At 37.7% G+C, this 21,586-nt stretch overlaps 1 protein-coding gene and 1 long non-coding RNA gene across 2 annotated transcripts; both read right to left on the bottom strand.

The window, feature by feature from the left end:
* Positions 1-291: 291 nt before the first annotated feature.
* LOC104434680 (putative disease resistance protein RGA3) lies at positions 292-8,170 on the bottom strand. The gene is made up of 2 exons (XM_039306329.1): positions 7,983-8,170; positions 292-3,626 (listed from the first exon to the last, which is right to left on the bottom strand). The coding sequence occupies exon 2, from the start codon at positions 3,590-3,592 to the stop codon at positions 323-325; it is 3,270 nt and encodes a 1,089-aa protein (XP_039162263.1). The 5' UTR covers positions 3,593-3,626; positions 7,983-8,170; the 3' UTR covers positions 292-322.
* A 6,531-nt stretch (positions 8,171-14,701) lies between these two features.
* On the bottom strand, positions 14,702-16,418 carry LOC104456978. The gene is made up of 3 exons (XR_005548751.1): positions 16,215-16,418; positions 16,024-16,103; positions 14,702-14,792 (listed from the first exon to the last, which is right to left on the bottom strand). It is a non-coding gene; the product is annotated as an uncharacterized LOC104456978 (long non-coding RNA).
* Between the last annotated feature and the right edge of the window lie 5,168 nt (positions 16,419-21,586).

Genomic DNA, 21,586 nt, shown 5'->3' with positions numbered 1-21,586 from the left:
CGTCTAATTTCAAAAATTAATAAATCAGTAGCTTGTAGAATGTAAAAGAGGCAAAACGCTACAAATTTTATTGTCGCCATTCATACCCTTCATTTGTTGCGCAGATCTATGTCAGAACATCCGATTCCATGGAACATATTGAGATAAATTTATTCTGAAGGCATTATCTTGAGAAACATTTCATCACTTCATCTATGAGAGTTTTCCAAAACAACCAGACTATGCAGACATTTTACTCCTTGTGAAATCAAATAAGCAAATTGCACAGTATATCAGTAACATGTTCCCCAGTCGAATCAAGTATCAACAGACAAGTCAGAAATTATTCATGTAAATTTTGGGAACCAACGTCATCGTAATATCTATACTTGTGAGTTATGTGTGGGATATGAGCAATCTTGCGCCAATCATCACCTATGTCTTTTTTGCACCTCTCTTCCAAATTTGGGCAATCTGCAATTCTTAGGTGATTAAGCGATGCCAACCTTCGCATTCCTTCAGGTAATGATTTCAAAGAGCGGCATCGAGTGATTACAAGCCGTTGAAGCGATTGAAGGGCCTCAATTTGCTCTGGTAAAGCCTTCAAATTGAAGCAATAGATAATTCCCAAGCGCTCAAGATTGCTTACTTGTAGAAGCCATTGTGGGAGAGATGCTAGTTTGGGAAGGTGAAAGATTTCCACAAATCGAAGACTATTAAGTCCTTGGAAATCCAAGACGTTGCCACTTTCGTCTTTGGATAAATCAAGCTCCTCACAATCCCAAAAAGAGAGATCCGCAAGGTTCGATAGATGTCGCATACCAAGTGAGAGGGAAGTTAATCGAGGACATTCACTGATGCTAAGAATTTCAAGTGAAGTGAGACTTTTCAAACACTCCTCCGGCAAATATTCTAGAAACTCCATCTTCGAGATAACCAAACTCTTCAACTTATTAAGGCCAAATATCTGATTTATCAATGCTGGGTTCGTCTTAGTCAAAATTAAGTCCTCAAGATGCGGAGTTAGTGGCATGGCTTTCAAGTTTTCACACCCAGAGATCCGTAATTTCAATAGACTAGGAAATGATGTTGCTAAAGTGGATGAATGGTCCAACTGGATGTATTCCAATTCAGGTACCTCCCAAATCTCTAAAGTCTTGAGGCGAGGTAGTTGGCCTAGTGGGGGAAGATGTTTACATCTCCCACATTGATGCAAGTGTACCTCAACTAAATTTGGCAAGGAAAACACAAGGCTATCCATCATCCACCTTGGAAAGCTCTCACCACTATATCCATTGATCATCAACCCCTTCAGATTTGAGTGAAGCCTCAATCCATTTAATAGAGCTTCATCTCTATCCCCAATTACTACATCATCAATATCAAAATTGCCCCATTTAAGTGCCAAAGATTGTAGAGAATGCTTCCCAATTAAGTTCGCAGCATTGGATTCTGCTACTGCATTTGTCACTTGTCCCAAATTTTCAATGCTAAGGCTTCCATGGATGTTATTAAGCCCATTTAGCTCCCTAAGTCTACAATAATTCTTAGAAAGAGCTTTATCTTTGGGCAAAATGAAGCGTGTTAGCCTATACAAACAACTCAATTGTTCAAGGCCATGTGGCAAATAACTAAGACTATTACAATAATCTATGTCTAGATTTCGAAGGCTAATTAACTTCCTTATATCCCTTGGCAATTCTTCAAGGGCTGAACAACCATAAAGATTAAGTGTCTGCAAATTCTGCAATCTCGTAATGGAGTTGGGAAGCCTTTTAAGTGCATTATTGTAAGAAAGATCAAGATATGTGAGATGTTTCAACTGACAAATGGACCTTGGTACCTTCTTGACAATTGTAGCATGTAGATCCAAGATACGCAATCTCTTGAAACTTTGAATGAGTTGGCGAAGATCTACTTCACTTATTGGTTCTCTTTGTTCCAATCGGCAGGGCGTAGAAAGAAATGTTCTCAGTGAACTTGCTTTCAAGTGTGAGATTGGAAGTCTAGCCATCAACTTGGAAGTTAAATCATATGATATATGACGAGTTCTTTCAAGTATAGATTTTGTGCCATCCCATGCCGCTCGACATTCAGTCCCTGCAACTATGCAAGCTAGATCATGCATTAAATCATGCATCTTGCAAGTCTCCTCATTCGTGAATTGATCTTTTTGAAAATTTTGGAAGAAGTTTCTCCAAAGTTGATCCATGAAATATCCTTGAGCAATATCTTCTAAATGCTGTCTTTTATTTGATGGTTGGATAAATCCTTCTGCCACCCAAAGATTGATCAAAGTCTGCTTCTTTATCTCATAATCTTTAGGAAACAATGAACAAAATGCGAAACATTGTTTCAAATGTGAAGGAAGATGGTCATAACTTAGCCTAAGAACAGATATTATCCGACCTTCCTTTTGAGACACATCTGGGAGCTCATTATCTTTAAATTGTGACCATTCATGTTTACTTTTCTTGAAGAATAGCATACTCCCAACGGTTCGAACAACCAACGGAACCCCAGAGCACTTTCTAACTATCTCTTTGGCAATAGATAGCTTGTCTGGCTCTTGTATCTCCTCTTCTTTGGGACAAGCCATTTGCATTAGTAAATGAAGAGACGCACTTTCAGATAAACCCTCAAGAAGATGAGGCAGAGTAGTGCTGGTGATCTCTGCAACAAAAGCAAGGCGTGTAGTTATAAGGATCTTGCTTCCTCTAGCACCTCCTGCCAATAAAATTTTCAAGCTAAGCCATGTTTCTTGTTCTACACCCCACAAATCATCTAAAACTAAGAGATATCTCTTTCCATCAATTTCTGCCCTTAGTTCACTCTGCAAACGTTCCATTGCAACCTCAGTTGGTTCTACCCCTTTTGCACAAGCTATGATGTTTTTCACTATTTTTTTTAGGTCAAAGTCATCAGAGACACAAACCCACATTTTCAAGTCAAAATGTTTATAAATTATCTCATCATTAAATACAAATTGAGCAAGAGCCGTTTTTCCAAGCCCGCCAATACCAACTATTGGAAGGATGGAAACATGCTCTTTCATGTCTGTATCTAGTAAAAATTCCATGACCACCTTCTTATCATAATCTCTCCCTGCAATATCTCCCTGACGGATAAACGAATGTGTCTCCGCTCTCTTCCTCCGCTCTCTCTCTCTTTGCAGATCCACAAGGCGCTCATCCAAGTGGAATCCCTTATCAGCTTTAATGGTTTCTATTCTCTCCCTCACTGCTCTTACTTTGGAGCACATCCTCCATTTAAAAGCAAGCTGATTTAAACCTGAGAAAAATGTCCTTATCTCGTTGATCATTTTATCATGGCCCCTTAATTCTCGTTGCATAACTTCTATACTAAGTTCTTCAAGCACGTCTTGCACGTCATAAAAAGCGTCTTTCAGTTTCTCAACCCAAACTCGAATTTGGAGACTTTGGTAGTATTGCTCTTCTGCATGGTCCAGTACAGCCCGAAGCGTGGAGACAGTGTCCTTGAGCATCTCAAGTTCATGCTCGACACCCCATAACTTTCCAACCTCTTTTAGTGCTTGAGGAAGGAGATCAGCAATGATTTCTCCAGCAATGCTGGCGATGACAGCTTCCGCCATTTTCGTTCTCTCTATCTCTCTTTGTTTGTCTTCTCTGTGCATTATAAGATATTAATGCAGTTAGTTTGAACGCCGGAGACTTGTTAGGAAATGTTAAAAAATTTAGTCATACACCTACTTTATGGATAACAATAAAATCTTTAACTTTTCATTTTTACTAATATAGTTTTAAGTCTTTGCATGAAATTTCAATATAATCCTTCATGTTAATTATCACCTGAAATTACTTACATGACAGTCCAATCATCGCCAACCGTCCTACATATCACAATTGACAATTTGATGCAAACAAAACAATGTCATCTTTTTCTTAGTTGTATGTTCAACATTTATGGATGCCAAGTGCATTTTATGTAATTTCCACTTCTTTCTAATCCTTCCTTGTTCCACTAGAATTCCCGAAATAAGTTATGTGACTTATAAGTATGTATGTAACTAATAAATTTTTAGGTGATCGGTAACTTTCTACGAGATAGGTATTGACCTATTTTCATGATTAGCAACGTTTTACATAAAAGGTAACCTTTCTATGTTGATTCTTTTCATCTAAAATTAGAAGAAGAAGAAGAAGAAGAAGAAGAAGAAGAAGAAGAAGAAGAAGACAAGTTTGAACAAAACCGATGCCTTCTGCAATGTAATGGTAAATCTTAATATATAGTTATACCATGAAAAATTCTAAATTAGTATACCTGCGATAAATTTATCTCAAACTAATTTTTTGATAACCAAAAACTTCAAACTAATACACATATAATAAATTTACCCCAAACTAGTAAATTTACTTTCCATTAGTTTTCATAAAATTGGATTAATATTATAAAAAAAAAAAATCACAAGCCGATACACCTATGACAAATGAAGAGTAAAACTACCACTTATCACCCAATTCAGGAATTTAATGATAAAATTTAATAAAAACTAACATAATGTAAATTTATCATAAGTGTACTAGTTTAAAGTAAGTTTTTATCTTATAAAGTAATTGTTGCCAACCCTATTTAATAAAAAGAAAATGTTAGGTATTGGCAAAACAAGTTAACCCGCCTACGTCGTCTAGAAAGTGAAAAAAAAAAAATTTTAAAAAAATAAAAATTCCTGAAAAGGGTAAAGAACAAACAAGCCCAGCTTTTTTATGATGTGCCCAATTTCCTAGTCTTGTCACATGCTTTCTTCAGAAAACAGTGCACGATGTCATCCTTTTCTTTTAACATTAATATCGGAGCATTAACATTAAGGGGATTTGGATCTTGAGAAGATAGAAAATTATTATGGCTGTCTGGACAACTTCGATGTCTAACTTCACATGGGAAAAAATATTTATGTTCATGAATCTCTACTTTCGCGCAAATGAAAAACAGAAAAAAAGATTATAGGGTATAAATTGTGAATGAAGTAGTATGAAACCTTTTTTGTGCAAAAACGAAATTATATACTGGTACCGATATAACAATTTGCGGTGGATAATAAAAGCAAGCTGATGAGGATGCTTTTCAACTTTAAATTTTCATAAGTGAAAGGTAAAACAGCTCTTGAAGTTGACTAGTCTTCTCTCATGAATTCTATTTAGAATTGGAAGTAGGGACATGTTATATGTTTTTTTTTTTGTGCCCTATTTGGAGAAGCTTAAATAGCCTAAAAATGTAAATCTTGAGGGCTATGTTTAAGCCATATAAGTCAAGACCTTAATAGTTTCCCTAAGGGAGAATTACCAAAAAAGTTTTAAATCTATTGTATTTGTGCTAATTCAATTCTAAATGTTTTAATTATGTCATTCCAAGCAATTTTGGCTACAAAATGCTAATGTAGTGGTTTAGTTAGTGTTGACCATCTTACGTGATATAGTCAATGCTGACGTTAACAATTTTTAAGTTTAAAAAAAAAATCTGAATTTTTTATTATGTTATTATTTTTCTTCTTTTCTTCTTTCCTTTCCTTATATTTTCCCCAAACTCTTGGCCGTCGAGGTCATTGGCCGACCCTTGCCTTGTCGGGAAAAGGGTGTCACAACCCAAGTAGGCCACAAGCAACTATGGCCGAAAAGGGTGCAAAAGCTCTCGCCCATGGTCGACCAGGTTGCCAACCAAGAGTTTGGGAAAAGAAAAGGAAAGGAAGAAAGAAAATAAGAAATAGAAGAAACTAAAAAAGCATAAAATAATAACAAAAATTCGGAAAAAAAATACTTTTAAAATGCAAAAAATAGTTGGCACTAACTAGACTGCCATGTTAGTATTTCTAGCCAAAATGGGCCAAAAGAATTAAATTGTCAAAATATTTAGAACTAAATTGGCAAATAATCAAAATGTTTAGGACTAAATTAGCACAATTGAAAAATTTACGACTACACAACTAAAAGGTTTAAGATTAAATCGGCACAAATGCGATAAATTTAAAACTTCTTTTGGTAATAATCCTGTTTTCCTAATTGTTATTTGTTTCATTTGGAGATGAGTGATCTTAAGTGATGTCAAAGGAATTTTCCTTTAATTTAGAAGGTGTTACATTCAATTTAAGTCATCCCTAATGAGTGAAAGATTAAGGTGAATTAATTGATATAAAAGTAATCACTCAATTAGCAAAGTAAAAGGACAATCATGAAACACATAGTTCTTTTAGTCTAAGTATAGTAGATAACCCCATTCCAACCAAAGCCCTAGTAGAGTTTTCAAAAAAAATATGTAAAGATAAAAGATATAATATTAAAAGATAAGAAGTCTTTTCATCTTTGAAGAGCATCGTGAGATCACGAAAAAGCGTAAATAAATCAACTTGATGTGGGTATCAAATTAGGCTCAAAATAAGAGTTGAGCCGGACTCGAGACTTTTCATTGATTAGGACTCCTACGTTGCTTACCCATAGCTATCGAATTTCCTCCATCCCAAAGAATGGGGCAACAGTGATATTTATTTAGGATTGATCTCTCACGACAAAAACCCCATCAATTCACTCGCTTAGAGTTTTTTTTTTTTTTTTTTTTTTTTTTTTTTTTTAGTTCTGAATGTTTGGAATTCAGCGCTCCTATGTAAAAATTCTCCAATATTGTGACTAGCCTTTTGCTCTCCTACTGCCTCGCATCCAAGTACACTAAATTTGCCTGTTCCTCCTCTCACACCCTTTTTATTTCTTAACACCTAAGATGTTTTTTTTCTGCACAACACTAGCCCATCTATAAAGTTAAGTCATATCGGAAGCAACGAAACCCTCTTTATAAGCATTCTACCTCATTTATTGTACAAAATCCTCATTATGAGATATATTATTTTTTAAAATAGATTGTCATGAAATGAAAAGCCAATCATTCAATGTGTTAAATCGATTGGAGTCATTTAGTGTACGGTATCAATTATCAAACCTAATATTATTTAATCGGGAATGCAACTTAGACAGCGGCAGAGCACAAGGAACACCCAATCCTACACAATCTTTGTTGTTTAGTTGACAAGATCGGCTTATGCTCCATGGAATAGGATATGGATGATCAATTTCAAGGTGGATATGTTCTAGATTAAGAACTTGAAACTTTAAGGTCTATTTGATAATACCCCAAACAGTGTTTAATTCTATTTTTTTTATATTCCAAAATAAAAAAAAGAATAAAAATCCATTTGATAAATTTTTTTCTTCAGAGGATCAAAAATCGATTTTTTTGTTCCTAGGAATAGATTTGGTATATAATCAATAAATGGAAAAAAGTTGCTTTTTATTCATGCGAACAATTTCAAAATCAAGCCAATTTTTCTCTCTTTTCTTCTTCTTTTCCTTTTCTCTTATTCTTCCTCATTGCCGATCATTGACCACGGCGATGGCTAGCGATCAACTGGGCGAGGTGCAGCAACCTCCCCGAAGACTCGCTAGGCCAAGGCAAGTCTCGCCAATGGCCAGGCAAGCTCGTCCAACCATCGATGAGGCTTAGCCTCACCCAACCGATCGTTAGTCACTGGCTGGAGAAGAAGAAGAGAGATGGAAAATGGAAAAAGAAAGAGAAAAATATAATAGAAGCATTAAAAAATTAAAAGAAATTATAATTCATAAATGAATTTGAGATTTTATCAAATGCATTTTTATCCCAGGAATAGAAATTTTAAACAGTTACCAAACGCTTCAAATGCTCTCGTCTAGGGAACAGAATTAGGAAAGAAGTTAATTACCAAATGGCCCTTACTATCATATTCGGTTTCAAGTTTTCTTAATCAAAAACAAAATTATCATAGTAGTGGTTAGAGAAATTTTTGGGTGGTGATTTTCGTTCCATCATTCGCGTGGCTTCAAATTTCCTATTTGTCCTTACTTTCTTGGGATTTTGTCAAAGAAAAGCGAAAACGCATAGTACAATTCTCAGGCCATTCATCTTCAGAAAAGCTCTTAGATTAGTTGCTATAAGAGAGAACGAACCTGGCTAATAGTGGGCTGATCGTTGGCCGAGCAGCAAAGGCGAGACCAGAACCGGCGAGATCAAGAGAGGAGGACAGGAGATGACATCGGCGCGACCGAGAGAGAGATGAGATGAGACCGCGTGGGCAAGACTCCAGAAAGAGAGAGGTCAAGTCCACTGCTGGATAAAGCCGAGACACTAGGGAGTCTAAGAGAGAGGCCAGCTATGAGAATGAGAACTAGAAGAAAGAAGTGAGTGCCTTAAATATAAAAGAATTAGCGATGCTTTGAATTGTTCCAAACCAGTTTTTCAAAGGCAATCCTCCATGAAAGGTTGCAAAGTGAACACATATGTTGTCAAAGTTACCTTAAAAAGACATTGAAAATTCGCATTAAAAAAATATTTTTTTTTTAATTCCGAATTTCGTAACTTCTAAAAATACTAATTGAAAACATACAACCTTTTAAAGGGGTTGTGACATGGATAATAAAGATTAGCAAAATGACCGTACAAAATAATAATAAATAAGGATTAGTGCTAAGTGCGTCTAATAATTGTACACTTGCACACGGGTTAGCCCACAGTCCATTATCTTCATTTGAAAAAGTTAGAAGACACCCACATTTATATACTGGTCCACGTTCTTCTAACTTTCTTATGTAGAATAAGAAAAGACACTATTTTATTTGTCCTACAAACAAACAAACAACATGGTCTAGGTAACAAATTAGGCCCAACGTGAGGGTTGTGCCGAACTTGAGATTGTCCGTTAATCACCTCTATTCCGTAGCTTACCCCAAAGCTACTAGAGCTCCTCTGGCCCAGCGCAAAGAGCAACAAGGATATTTTGTCAATTTTAATCGTCTCACTATAGATACCCCTTCAATTCAGTCATTAAACAGACCTTTTATGTCTTATGAATGTCTGGACGCCATTATTATCGTTGATCTTTTAGAGAACCATTGAAAAAACTAACGTGATTGACTTGCTATTCTTCACCTGTTACCTGGCATTGAATCCACTAGAATTGCCTGGTCCTCCTTTCACACCCTCACATCTCATCCCACCTACTTCTGCGTAACGCTCACGGTAAAGGATATCAGAAGTCAAACCCCTCAAGATCAACTGGCCTTACTTTTCAAATTGGATGTAATCTTCACATATAAATTATTCTCCACAGACAATGACACGACTAAGGACCACATCTGATGCGGATGTCTAACTAATCTTCTTGGTCATGGTGCAAATTCTTTATATAATTTGGCTGGTTCACTTTAGATTTATAATTTGGCAAGATGCATGCGTCCAATTAATCTCATATCAACGTCAATTTGCCTTACTTATGAAATTGGATGTAATCTTTTACGCAATTATCCTTAAACGATGCCACAACCCAAGCTCACATCTGATGCGGATGTCTTTACTAATCTTCTTGATCATTTTGCAAATTCTGTATATAGCTTGGCCGGTTCACTTTGCTTTTGGAATTTCGAAAGAGACACAATGGGGTTTTTTAGTCAAGGTGTATGAATACCATTTAAAGTCCAAAATTTATTGAACTTGTGCGAATTCAATCCCAAATCTTTCAAATTTGTGAGTTCTAAACCTATTGATAATTTGCAATATACAAATAGTAGAGGTACCATAACTTTCGTATGATATTCACTTGCATACCATAGCTTTTTTTCACTCACTTAAACGTTATATTGGAGTAAATGTCATTCATGGCAAATCATCTTACGTGAATTTGTTTACCTAATTTTCCATTTCAATGTGGATTTTTTATTATTTTTCTTAATTATTATTATTATTATTATTGTGCCAGCAACCTTCATTGGCCACAAAGGCCTTGCCTAGACTGGAGGAGGGTGCGAAGGCCCTTGCCAAATCTAGGCAAAGTAGCCTCACCTGTGGCTAGCAAGGATCGTCGGTAATGGTTGACACATAAATTTCGACGATCAGTTTAGTTATTTTTCGCATTAAAAATTAGGGAGTAATTTTATCCCTGAAAAAAAAAATATTAATTGCATAGCATATAAGTTTATGTGCATTTATTTTTTAATTTTGCATTTGTTACATTTGCATTGGACCGGTAACGGATGGGTTCGAATTAGTGATCTGAGTTTTAACTTGACTGGCCGGACTAAGCCCACGAAGCGAGCAAATTGGCGCAAACCTGTTTTTTTTATCAAAGATCATCTTGTGAAAATAGGAATTTGAAATTTTCCAGGATATCGATTTGGAAAAATTGAAACCCTAATCGGTGGCCTATAAATAGATTTGTTCACATAGGGTTTTGAAGGCCACACAATCGATACATATGGCCACAATTCTGAAAAAGGAGACGACACTTTTTGAGCGGGAAGGAGAGAGAGCGGACGTTCTGCACATGAAGGAGAAATCTTGAAGGAGGAGACTTGCACTTGGAGAGTCCGAACGTCCCATCGCATAAAAAGTCTTCAAAATCAAATTGTGGAGTTCACGCCCATACTCCATCCCACTCTTATCTCCTTTTTCTCTTGAGGAAATTCATGAATAAGTCCTCGGCTGCAACGATTCTGCTGCTATTGCTGCAACGACGAATTACCATCGGAGATTTTCCACCGTCGGGGCATCTCTGCAGCAACCTTGCAGGTTCAAAACAGGTCGTTGTCGCAACTAAGACGCTTTCATCCATGCCGGATCCATCACCACGATTTGATCTAGAGCCAAGATCCACGAATCACCATCTTTGCACCATGGATTGTTGACGATCATCGTTGTTGCTCCTCCGTAACTGAGTCGCTATCCCATGGTGTCCCCGTTGTCCCGAGCCACGAAGTCCGACGTTGCCGTGTTGCCCATGGAGCCCTGACGTAAGCACCTCCTATGAGGTGCTAAGACCACCACAGCCGCTGCCTTTGAGCCATCCGTGCCAAGCCTCCATCGTCGGTCCATTCTACTGATTGGATTTTTGGAAAAAATCTAAATTTAGGTAGAAATTTGTTTTATTTTATTTGATAGGTTTACTTTTAAGTAGATTTAATGTATTTAGGTAAATTTACTTCATCTTAGTTTAGTTTTGATGTTTTATTTCTTTGTTTGAATTAGTTCCCAATGCTTGATTGAAATTCCCGATCTATAGCATCCAATTCACAACCGCACGGATTTTTATTCCATCTATAAAGCTTTAGATGGAATAATTATTCACACGGAAGTAAAATTAATATCTTGATTTTTAAGGCTTAAGATCAATTTATTAATTTTATTAGCAAGATAATCGAGTTTAAATTTCAAATTGAGTGATGGATAACGTTTTGAATGATCATGGATGGTTTGATGTTTATCTCTTAATTGTTCGATTTATCTAGAAAACACACAAAAAAAAAATTGCATTTGCATCATGTAGATTAGGATCGATTGCATGATAGCTTAGTTTTTTAAAATGCATGTTTAGTAGGCATTCAGAATAGATAGCATTTCACTTTAGTTAGATTTTTATTTTTAGTGATTTTCATAAAAAAAAATACAAAAAAATCATCCGTATGTCATATATGATTAGGTTCATGATATGCACATTTTATAGTGATTTTTAATAGATAGCATTTCACTTTAGTTAGATTTTTATTTTTAGTGATTTTCATTAAAAAAAATACCAAAAAAATCATGCGTATGTCATATAGGATTAGGTTCATGAAATGCACATCTTATAGTGATTTTTATTAGGTTCATTTAATTAGAAATTTAGGTTATTTGGTTAATTTAGATTGAATATTTAATTATCACATGCTCATTAAGAAATCACAAAAAAATTTACTCATTCATATAGTTTATGACATGTTGCCATGCTATATCATTTCATATTAGATTAGAAGCATTGCATTGCATATGGATTATATTCTCCTTAAAAGAGAAAACAAAAATTGAGTGATTGCATGTTAATTAGAAATCATATCTAAGACTGTTGATGTAAATTATGATCTAACAACGCAAATGCATTCGTTGAGGTAAGTCTTGCAAATTTCTTTTTTTATTTGCTTTCTTGAGTGTTAAATTGGTGGTTTGTACACCCGCATGATCATCTCGCGTGTTAGGGAGGTAAGGAGGTAATTTAAAATTAATTCAAGCTGCTTGCCAAACATTTTCAAAATAAAAGAGAAATGTACTGAAAGAGCATTAGAGAAATCTAGCATAATCAAGTTCTCGAACCCAAAGTCTCTAATTCATAGAAGTAAAATAATTCTCCCTTTTGCATGCTAAATATTTGAACCTAAGTCGCAAATTGGTATGGGCTTGGGAGAACTCGAGTTAAGTTATACTTAGTGGTCCATTAGCCTAATTTTATGTAGTGCACCCGAAATTTTGGTCGCAATAGTAATCCTCATTGATATAGGAAAAAAAGTAAAGAAAAAAGGAAAGAAAAATTAAAAATTTGAAAAATTGTCCACATCAAGATCGACAATGCCATGTAGGACAACTAGTGTTCACGTCATTTTTTTTTAGCAACGTAAATCGCTAATGGCACTTAAATTATCAACTTTTTGGTAGCACTTAAGGGTGCGTTTGGTAACGTTTCTGTTTAAAAATTGTTCCAGGAAACAGAAATAGAAAAAAGTGTTTCTGTTTCGGGGAATAATTTCTGAACAAAAACGCGTTTGGTAATCGTATAAAATTTCTGTTTTCGGAATAGAAAAAGAACAGAAATACGTTTGGGGAGCGTTTGGTAACGATTCTGTTCCCGGGAGCTGATTCTGATCAGAACTTATTCTTTTTTATTCTGTTCCCGGGAACTGATTCTAAGCATTTTAAGCCGTTTGGTAACTGTCCAAAATTTCTGATTCTGGAATAGAATTGTGTTTGGTACCGTGTTCATTAATTCTGTTCCAAATCAATTTTTTTAATTTTTAAATAATTTTTTTACTTTTTTCCTTTGTTTTCTTTTCTTTTTTTTTCATTTTTTCATATTTTTTCTTTTCATTTTCCTTTTCATTTTCCTTTTTTTTCTTTTCTTTTTCTTTTTTTTTCCTTTCTTCTTTTCTTTTTCTCATCATCTTCTTCTTCTTCTTGCCGGTCGCCGGACCGGCGACCGGCCAGACGAGGGCCGGCGACCTCACCGGAGCGTCGCCGGCCCTCGGCGAGGCCGGCCCTCGTCGGCCGAGCCTCGCCGGCAGCCGGGCGAGGCTCGCCTAGCCCCACCGAGGCTCGGCGAGCCGGATCTGGTGAGGCCGAGCCCCGCCGTGGCCGAGCCGACCTCGCCCGACGAGGTCCGCCCGGCCACCGGCGGGCTAGGCGAGCCTCGCCCGGCCACCGGTGGGGCTAGGCGTCACGAGGCTCGCCCGCCCTTGCCCAGGCCCGGGCGAGGCTCGGCCTCGCCGGTGGCCGAGGCGGGCCTCGCCCGCCCCCGAGGCCGAGCCTCGCCTCGCCGTGGCTAGGAGGCCGAGCCTCCCGGCGAAGCCTCGGCGAACCTCGCCCCGGTCTCGGCGAGCTCACCGGACCGGCGACGGCGGCGGCGGACGGTGGCGGCGGACGGCGGCGGCGGCGGTGGACGGCGATGGTGGATGGCGGACGGTGGCGGGCAGTGATGGACGGCGTTCGCGAGATGGCCGAAGGGAAGAAGAAAATTTTGATTCTCAAATTTGTTCCCGGAACAAGAATCAACTTTTTTGGTTCTTGATTCTGTTCCCAATCTGTTCCCGGGAACAAAAATTTTACCAAACGCGATTCTAGGCCAAAACCGATTCCGGGAACAAAGAATCGAATTTGGCCCTGTTTGGATGGTTACCAAACAGGGGCCTTGGTAACTGCAAAAATTTATGTTTCGGAATAGAAAAAGAACAAAACACGTTTGGTAATGTACAAAATTTATGTTCCAATTTTTTTCAATTGTTCTTTTTTTTTTTTAATAAAGTGTAAACTTAATATTGAATTATCATTCTCATGAAATGCTCATCAATTTAATTTTGTTCATATTAAGTGAAAACAAACATTCTAAACTTGATCATATTTGCTTACGTGGAAGAAAATTTTTAAGTTTGTACCAAAATTTTCCCTATTTTTTTTTTTATAAATAAAGTGTAAACTTAGTTTTGAATTCTCATTATCATGAAATGCTCATCAATTTAATTTTGTTCATGGTGAGTAAAGTCAAACATTCTGAACATGGTTATAAGTGCATACTTTGAAGGAAATTTTATAAATAAACTTTGTACCAAATTTTTCTCACCATTTTGTTCACAACACACATGACTAGAAGTTCCTCGTGTTTTGCATACAAAGACAGGCATGAACTCCCACTTTCGACTTTGTGGGTCTCTTACATTTTAGTCCTCCGCGCTCCAACCCGCCAAAGCGGGGGCAAAAGAGCGGGGAAACATGGCGAGAGACAGATGTATGTTTCTTCAGGAGCAACAAAATTTGTTGAGGTTACGTGCTATTAAGTGTAAAAGTAAGCTAACATGACCTATGGCTCTCTTCCAATGAATGATGGCTTGCTTCGGCCATTTAAAGGCGTATGTATGGACTGGACACTGCCGTTCAGAAGAATCCTCCCTCTCCTCAATCAAAATCGCAAAAGGAATCGTCAGCCCTCTACACTTCGCTCATCGGCGAGCTCCGCTGCTATGCTCCCGGTGGTTCCTCGATAGTGTACCGCCACACTAGGCGTTGAGGAGGAAAAAGGAAGCTCAGGTCTGGCACCATGATTTACCAGCGACGTGGAACCCCACCTCAATGCATCAAACATGTTTGATCCCAAGCAGCCTGAAAGAATCCGAACCCACTAGAAACACATGCCGTGGTGGTGAATACCGGGAGATTACTGCTCCTTCATATACTGTCCTTGGTACACCATCCTGGACGTGGGAGAAAGCATCATATCTTTTGTGCGAGTAAGAGAGAAAGAGAGTATCCAACTCTAGAATCATTAATACAAGCAAGGACAATGCGTAAGGGAGCCGTTATAAGCCCTCTACCATGAGCATGGCCGTGAATAATCAGTTATAAATTTACATACTATATTATACATGCAAAACTTGCAAAGTAACTGCACAAGACTGAAGTGACCACACATCAGAGTATAAGTGTTCTGGCCGAATAAATTGTCGACCTTGGTGGTTCTCTTGTAGCCTCAACCAATCATCCCAGAAAGTTAGTGTTGTCAAAGAAAATTTCGGGAGACACATGAGCTATAAACATATGTGATCTAAAACCAATATATCAAACCAATAAGGATATGCCTTAGGCCACTTTGGGGATAATTCCTTCCATGTAGATCTGGTCAACAGCCATCCTACCCGGGAAAGAAATCAGATCGATAAAGGATTTCCGCAAAATGTATTTAAAGATTACAAGAAAAGAGAGATGGAGAAAGAAACACATATCTTCGACAAGAAAAGGTTGATAAGGCTGTGAAGATGAATAAAAGAAGCTTCAAACTTGAAATAAAATGAACTATAGCATCCCTCTGTCTAAACAGGTCCCCCATTAAAACTTCTTGGATCAATCATTAAACACAATACATGGGAATTACTAGCATTATTTAAGTGTGAATTCTCTCAGAAGCTACTCCTCCTGAAGGACAGTAGCACAATAAAACCATCCGAAGACAAAACTAACCAAATAATGTAATGGATCCACCATTAGTACTTCTTGACTAACCATAAAAACACAATATATGAGAATTACTACCATCATTTGATGGGGTATAATATTCTCACTTAAACAGATTGACTCTTCCCAATTGATATTTCAAGCAAGACAGTAAATTTACTAAATGTTGGATGAAAGAGAGATTCAGCACTCAGCGTTTTCAAAAATTTTGCTCAATATGACAAATTCAGAAAGTTTCCTCCCACACAGCAAGGAAAGGGTTCCACCACACACTCAAATTTCTTTTTCAAATTCACTAGGCGGAGTGAGTTGCAGATCTAAATTCACCTAAGCTTATAATTACATAACTTAAAAGTCTAGATGCTGGCTGCACATGATAATAACAAATTTACCGAGTACATATCTTAATAACTGAATGTGTATCTCTTGGAACAAAGCTAGAGGTTCAAATGGCCATCGATCCGAAGTAGATACCAGGATGAGGTAATAGGATGGAGACTTCCAGCAGCAGCAAGTTGATCAGCATGTTCCAATTGTGTCGTGAAAAGACACATCTGCGGGAGAGAGGGAAAAAAACAAAAACAAAAAGATAAAAGTCAAACGAGGAAACATATAATTTTGGTGGATAAACAAATGAAGTAAGGACAACCATTGGATAAACATACCAACACAAGAAGAATTGATCACGGAAGCCAACATGACTGCTACATACATATGTACATTGCTTGATGCTGGAGCATCTCTTTAAAGCCAAAAAAGACGATAATGTTGGGGAAGAAACTGAACTGAAAGATTTAACTGAAACTGGAGAAAAGAAAAGTTTAGCACAAATCCTTTTTCCTGGCCAAGAACCGTTTTGGATATCTGTTTGTGATAATCATAAGATAAGCATCTCCCTAACCATCGAACAACAGTTTATACATGAAATTGGAGAGCTAAAGGGCTAAAAAGGCAGCAATTGAAGGTGAATCTGACAAAAAAAGATAGTTTAAGTGTGGTTATAGAAAATTAGTATGTTTTAGGATTGGATTACTATAATTCTTGATGGTAACTTGATGAGTTAAAATTTATGAATGGGGCACAAGGCCATACAATTTTGTACTCAATCATAAGATGTCCTGTCCTTTACTAGAAACTAGACCAGCAGAGGAAAGAAAAACGAGTTTCACCAAAAATACTACAGCTACAACATCAAATACCTGAGTTAATGGGCCCATATTTTGCCTCTTGAATCAAAGCATCTCTTAATTTTCCTGCTGAAATTCCTAAAGTACCACATTTCCATGGTCATCAAAGCAAAATTCCTACAAAGTAACCCCACAACAGAGCACAGAAGGCAACGAACATCTAAAATCATGCTATTCTATAGTTACGAGACTTTCTGCAATTAATAGACGGCCCACAAACACTATAATTTTCTACATCTTTACTAGGAGTAGACAATCTAGTGCTATCAACCCCTTCTCATTTGTTCTACATCGAACACTTCTTTCACATGTTAGGAAAGAAGCCTTCGTCCTTCTATCTCACATGATTTTGTAAATTACTTTAGTTCAGCTACTGATGCAAGCATGCGCAAAAGGAACAGAATCTCTGGTCAAAATACATAAGCTAAGATAAAGGTGCAATTGAATTCGCCCGCATTTTCAGTCCATCAGCATTAGCAAACTGAAAATTCAGCAGACGAAACAACTTTTGTTCCATTTATTCGCATCAGTCTTCTATTTTACACGCGAAATGGCGTTTAAGAAAGAAGTGAACAACAAAAACCTACAAAACCACACAAAAGCAGCCGCGAGCACATATGCACGTGGATCGGTCACACAAAACCGCAAAAATTCCAGATCGCGTGAGAATCAGGACCAAGGAATCACCTAGATGTGGATCAACGCCACCGCCGCGGCGAGGAGGAGGAACCACCAGCAGTCGCAGAGGAACTTTCTCACTATCGTCTCTCCGGAGCCGGCGGGGGAAACCGCCGTAGCAGCTGAAGATCACGCGGCGAAGGCGTCGCGAGCACCGAACATGGCCGAGCTAGCGAGAGGAGCTTGAGGATTTCTAAGAAGGCTTTGATGGCGAATCTCGAGCGTCGAAGGTGGGGTGCTTTGTTCTCCTTGAAGCGACGATGGCGACGGCGACGGCGACGACGACTAGGAGCGGCGAGTCAACAAAGCCGAGCCGAGGCGGGAGACCGGCTTCCGAAGCCGGACGATCGGCACCGGCCGACCGAAGCCTGTTTGGAGACGAGGCTCGCAGGAGGAGAGGCGGTGTTTGTCGCAGGAGAGGTGGTGTTCGTCGCTCGTCGCAGGAGGAGAAGCTCGTCGCAGGGGGAGAGAGGCGGTGTTTGAAGGGAGCAAGAAATAGAAAAGGAACACAATTTTGTTCCTTTTTTGTTCCTAAGATGTGTTTCAGAAATAAGGAACACAAATTTTGTGTTTCTTATTTCTTTTCTTTTTTTGTTTCTGGGAACAAAAGAATAAAAAAGGAACAGAAACGCACCCAAACGCGTTTTTGTTCCTTTTTTGTTCCCAGGAACAAAAAAACAGAAAAAGTGTTTAAAAACAAAAAAAAAGAAACACAAACAAACAGAGCCTAAGTGAACGGAAAAAATTTAGGACACTCAATAAGTGCCATAAGAATGTTGTAACACTCCTACTATTCTTATCCCAACAATTTGCTAATTGAGTCCATCCAATTAATTTTTGCTAGAAATTGCTGATGTGGATGCTAATTGTCCTACATAGTACCGTCGTTACTGATGTGGATAATTTTTTAAATTTTTTTCTAAATTTTTTATTTCTTTCTCTTCTTTTCTTTTTTCCTTCCTTTTTTTTTTTTTTTTTTCCAACTCTTAGCTGATAAAGTCAATGGCCACGGGCAAGGGCGTTGGCCCTCACTCAAATCCAAGCAAGGGCTACAACACCCTCACCCAAACCAAGTGAGGGTCGTGGCCCTCGCCTAGGCCACGAGGGTCAAGCCCTTGCCAAACCCAACAAGGGCCATGACCCTCACCATTGGCCAACAAGTGCTCGCAAGTCTCGTGGCTGACGACCCTTCCAAGCAACAATGAGAAAAAGAAATAAAAGGAAAAAATAATAATAACTATGAAGTTTCTAAAAAAGTAAAAAATTTGTCCATGTCAACGCTAAGAATGCTACAAAGGACGGCGGACGTTCACATCAATAATTTTCGACCTAAAGTAGCCAAATGGTATCAATTGACAAATTTTCAAAATGTTTAGGATTAATTTGATATAAATGCAATATGCTTAGGACATTTTTAATAATTTTCCACATACCATTTACATGTTCAACATATTGTTGTTAGTTTGTGTCACTTTCGTCCCAAATTAATTGTCCTAACTCTGGCTTCACCTCTCACAGTCCACCAGATACGGAAATGATTACATCCAATTAAGGCAAGAACAATTATATAAGATTAAAGCAATTAAGTTTTTTCCTACTAAAATAATCTGTCTAATTAATGTTAACAGAAGGGGGAGGGAAGTGATGATGTCGCTCAACGTTAAGCGTGATTCTACCTTTCTTATTAATGATGGATGTTTATATATGTATGTAGTTAGGTTTCACAATTGACGCATGCTAAACAAGAATGAAAGATCGCCATCATGATGATGACAGCTGAGTTTTCTCGGGATTTGCTCGTCTATGCTTTTTAAGAAGCAAAAACATTTTTTTGCTATATGAAACATAAAAAGTTATTAAACCAAAAAGATTATGACAAAATTATATGTAGATTACTTATCGAAATTTAGAATTCCTATATTTCAGGCAAAAATAAAAATAAAAATGTGCCCAGACAAGAGTAAATTAAACAAAACAAAATGTACAAGTCTGATCGTGACTTGCCTTTGCTATTTTGTTGATGTTTATGAAGGTGTACAGCTTGAAATCCACGACAACTGGTGGACCCTATCACTGTCCTTCAGTTAGAGATGTCATATTTTCCCTTGGTCCTTATTTTTCTTAAATTTCCCTTTCCCAAAGCGTGGGTTGAGCAAAACCACAACTTTTCACTTGTCAATTTCACTGCCGTCGCAAAGGGATCATTTACAAGAAAATTTCCTATTGACAAACCAATGAGAACCACCAATCAACTTACAAAGGCTACCCTATATCCGACACAATCAATTCTGATGTAACTAGTATATACACCTAGAGGGGGGTGAATAGGTGTAAAAACAATTTCTCGAGATACGGAAGCAATACTAGGCAACCAATAGAAAGAAAGTACTATTTTGCTTAACCAAAATGAATTACAATCAAAGCAAAGTAAAGAGTATGGAAGAGAAAATTAAACACAAAGTTTATAGTGGTTCGACTTATCCCAAGCCTACGTCTACTCTTCCACACCGACAGCCTTTCATCGGCTGATTCCACTATGAACAAAAAAATGTTACAAAGACAAACTTTTCCCCGATTCCACAAAGTGTAGATGTTCTACCACACTTCCTCAAGGTTTCTCACAAATATAAACTCTATTTTGTGTATAAGTTTTCACTCAAATGAATTGACTAAATAACAAGGAACTTCAGACTTTGGAATTCTTCTATCGCGCACTTCTCGAACAACTTAGAACGTCTTCCTTATATACTCCTTTACGCCATCATACCCGTTGGCACTTACCAAGGGAATTCCTCCAATCTACCCGTTGGACGGAATCAATTAGAAAGATCATTCGAGCTATTAAAGGAACATGACGATAGCCCATCAATCATGTTCGCCCATACAATCAGGATCTCGGTTTCCATAAGTAGAACCTTCCACGAATATTTCGCCAATCAACGGATCATTAATCTTTGAATCAATCTCGATCAATTAAAAGGATTTCGTTATATCATATCCAACCAAGAGATCTTCTCCAGTCGATAAGGTCATATCCTTAATAAAACATCCAGTTCTTAATAACATTTCTTCAACGGATTAGTAACTGTCAATGAGGATAGACTTTGAATCTTGAGTCTGGCTGTCCAGAGGTCTTTAGACTTTAAACAACAGAGTCTGCAAACCTTCAGACTAAACTGATGGAAACGTTTTGTCAGCTTCAAAACATTTCAAGAAGATTTCTCCAACAATCTCCCATTTTTTTATGGTGACAAAACTTTCCTGCAGATTTGGATAATTTTGACCTGTAAAACATTTCTCAAACATATCTTATAAAGAAAAATGGCTAAATGAATAATACTAGAATCTGCAACCACAGAAAATAGGTTAATCTTGAATATGATAAAGTCATCCATAAGATATCAATAACAGTTAATAGCAGTCAAATCCAAATTCACATCCAGACACAAAATTAAAGTCAAACATCAATCCAAATCAAACAATCCAAACGATTAAAAATTCAAAGTTTGATTCAAATCTTTCTCCCCCTTTTTTGTCAAAATTAAAAAGGTTGAAAAGAAAATGGAACAAAGTCAAGATTGCTTGGGAACGCGGACAAGCTGGAAATCTCCCATAGACTAAACAATCCCTTCCAGCCTTTTCAAGTCTTTCTTCAGTTGTGCAACCTTTTCACCCTTAGCATTAGCCTGAATCTAAACAGAGACGGCTTGGATCTGATCTTTCAAAGAAACTGAAGAAACTTGACCTGCATTCTATAAGCTTTGAACCTCGCATCCTAGAGCATAAATTTGACCGCACATCTTCAAAAGAATATCCATAATTCTGCAAAAATCTGCTGAGTGTCGATCGATCAACATCGACTTCAACATGATCTACGGATGATGGCATATCAGAATAGTCACGCAGATTTGGCGATGAAGCATCATGTTCTTCTTCAAGAAAATGAGGGGCATGAATGTCTTCTGGGTCAGCTGGAGAGCAGCTAACTCCCTCACTGGTAACAACTGACATCCCTCTTTTCTCATTATCTCCCCCTGTTTCTACGCCGTCAGGTGGAGAAGAGTGTTTTTCAGGCTCTCCTTCCTCTTGATTCATTCTCTCTTCTTCTTCTTCTACTTCTTTTTCCAAGTGCTCTTTCTTCTTCTTCTTTTTCATACATTGCCTCCTCAGCA

The sequence above is a fragment of the Eucalyptus grandis genome, chromosome 2, assembly GCF_016545825.1.
Source record: "Eucalyptus grandis isolate ANBG69807.140 chromosome 2, ASM1654582v1, whole genome shotgun sequence".
Taxonomy (NCBI): Eukaryota; Viridiplantae; Streptophyta; class Magnoliopsida; order Myrtales; family Myrtaceae; genus Eucalyptus; species Eucalyptus grandis.
This window is presented reverse-complemented; position numbering and strand designations above follow the sequence as displayed.

Bases quoted from the DNA above. Each gene is read 5' to 3' on its own strand.
- LOC104434680 (XM_039306329.1), bottom strand. From the start codon at position 3,592: ATGGCGGAAGCTGTCATCGCCAGCATTGCTGGAGAAATCATTGCTGAT.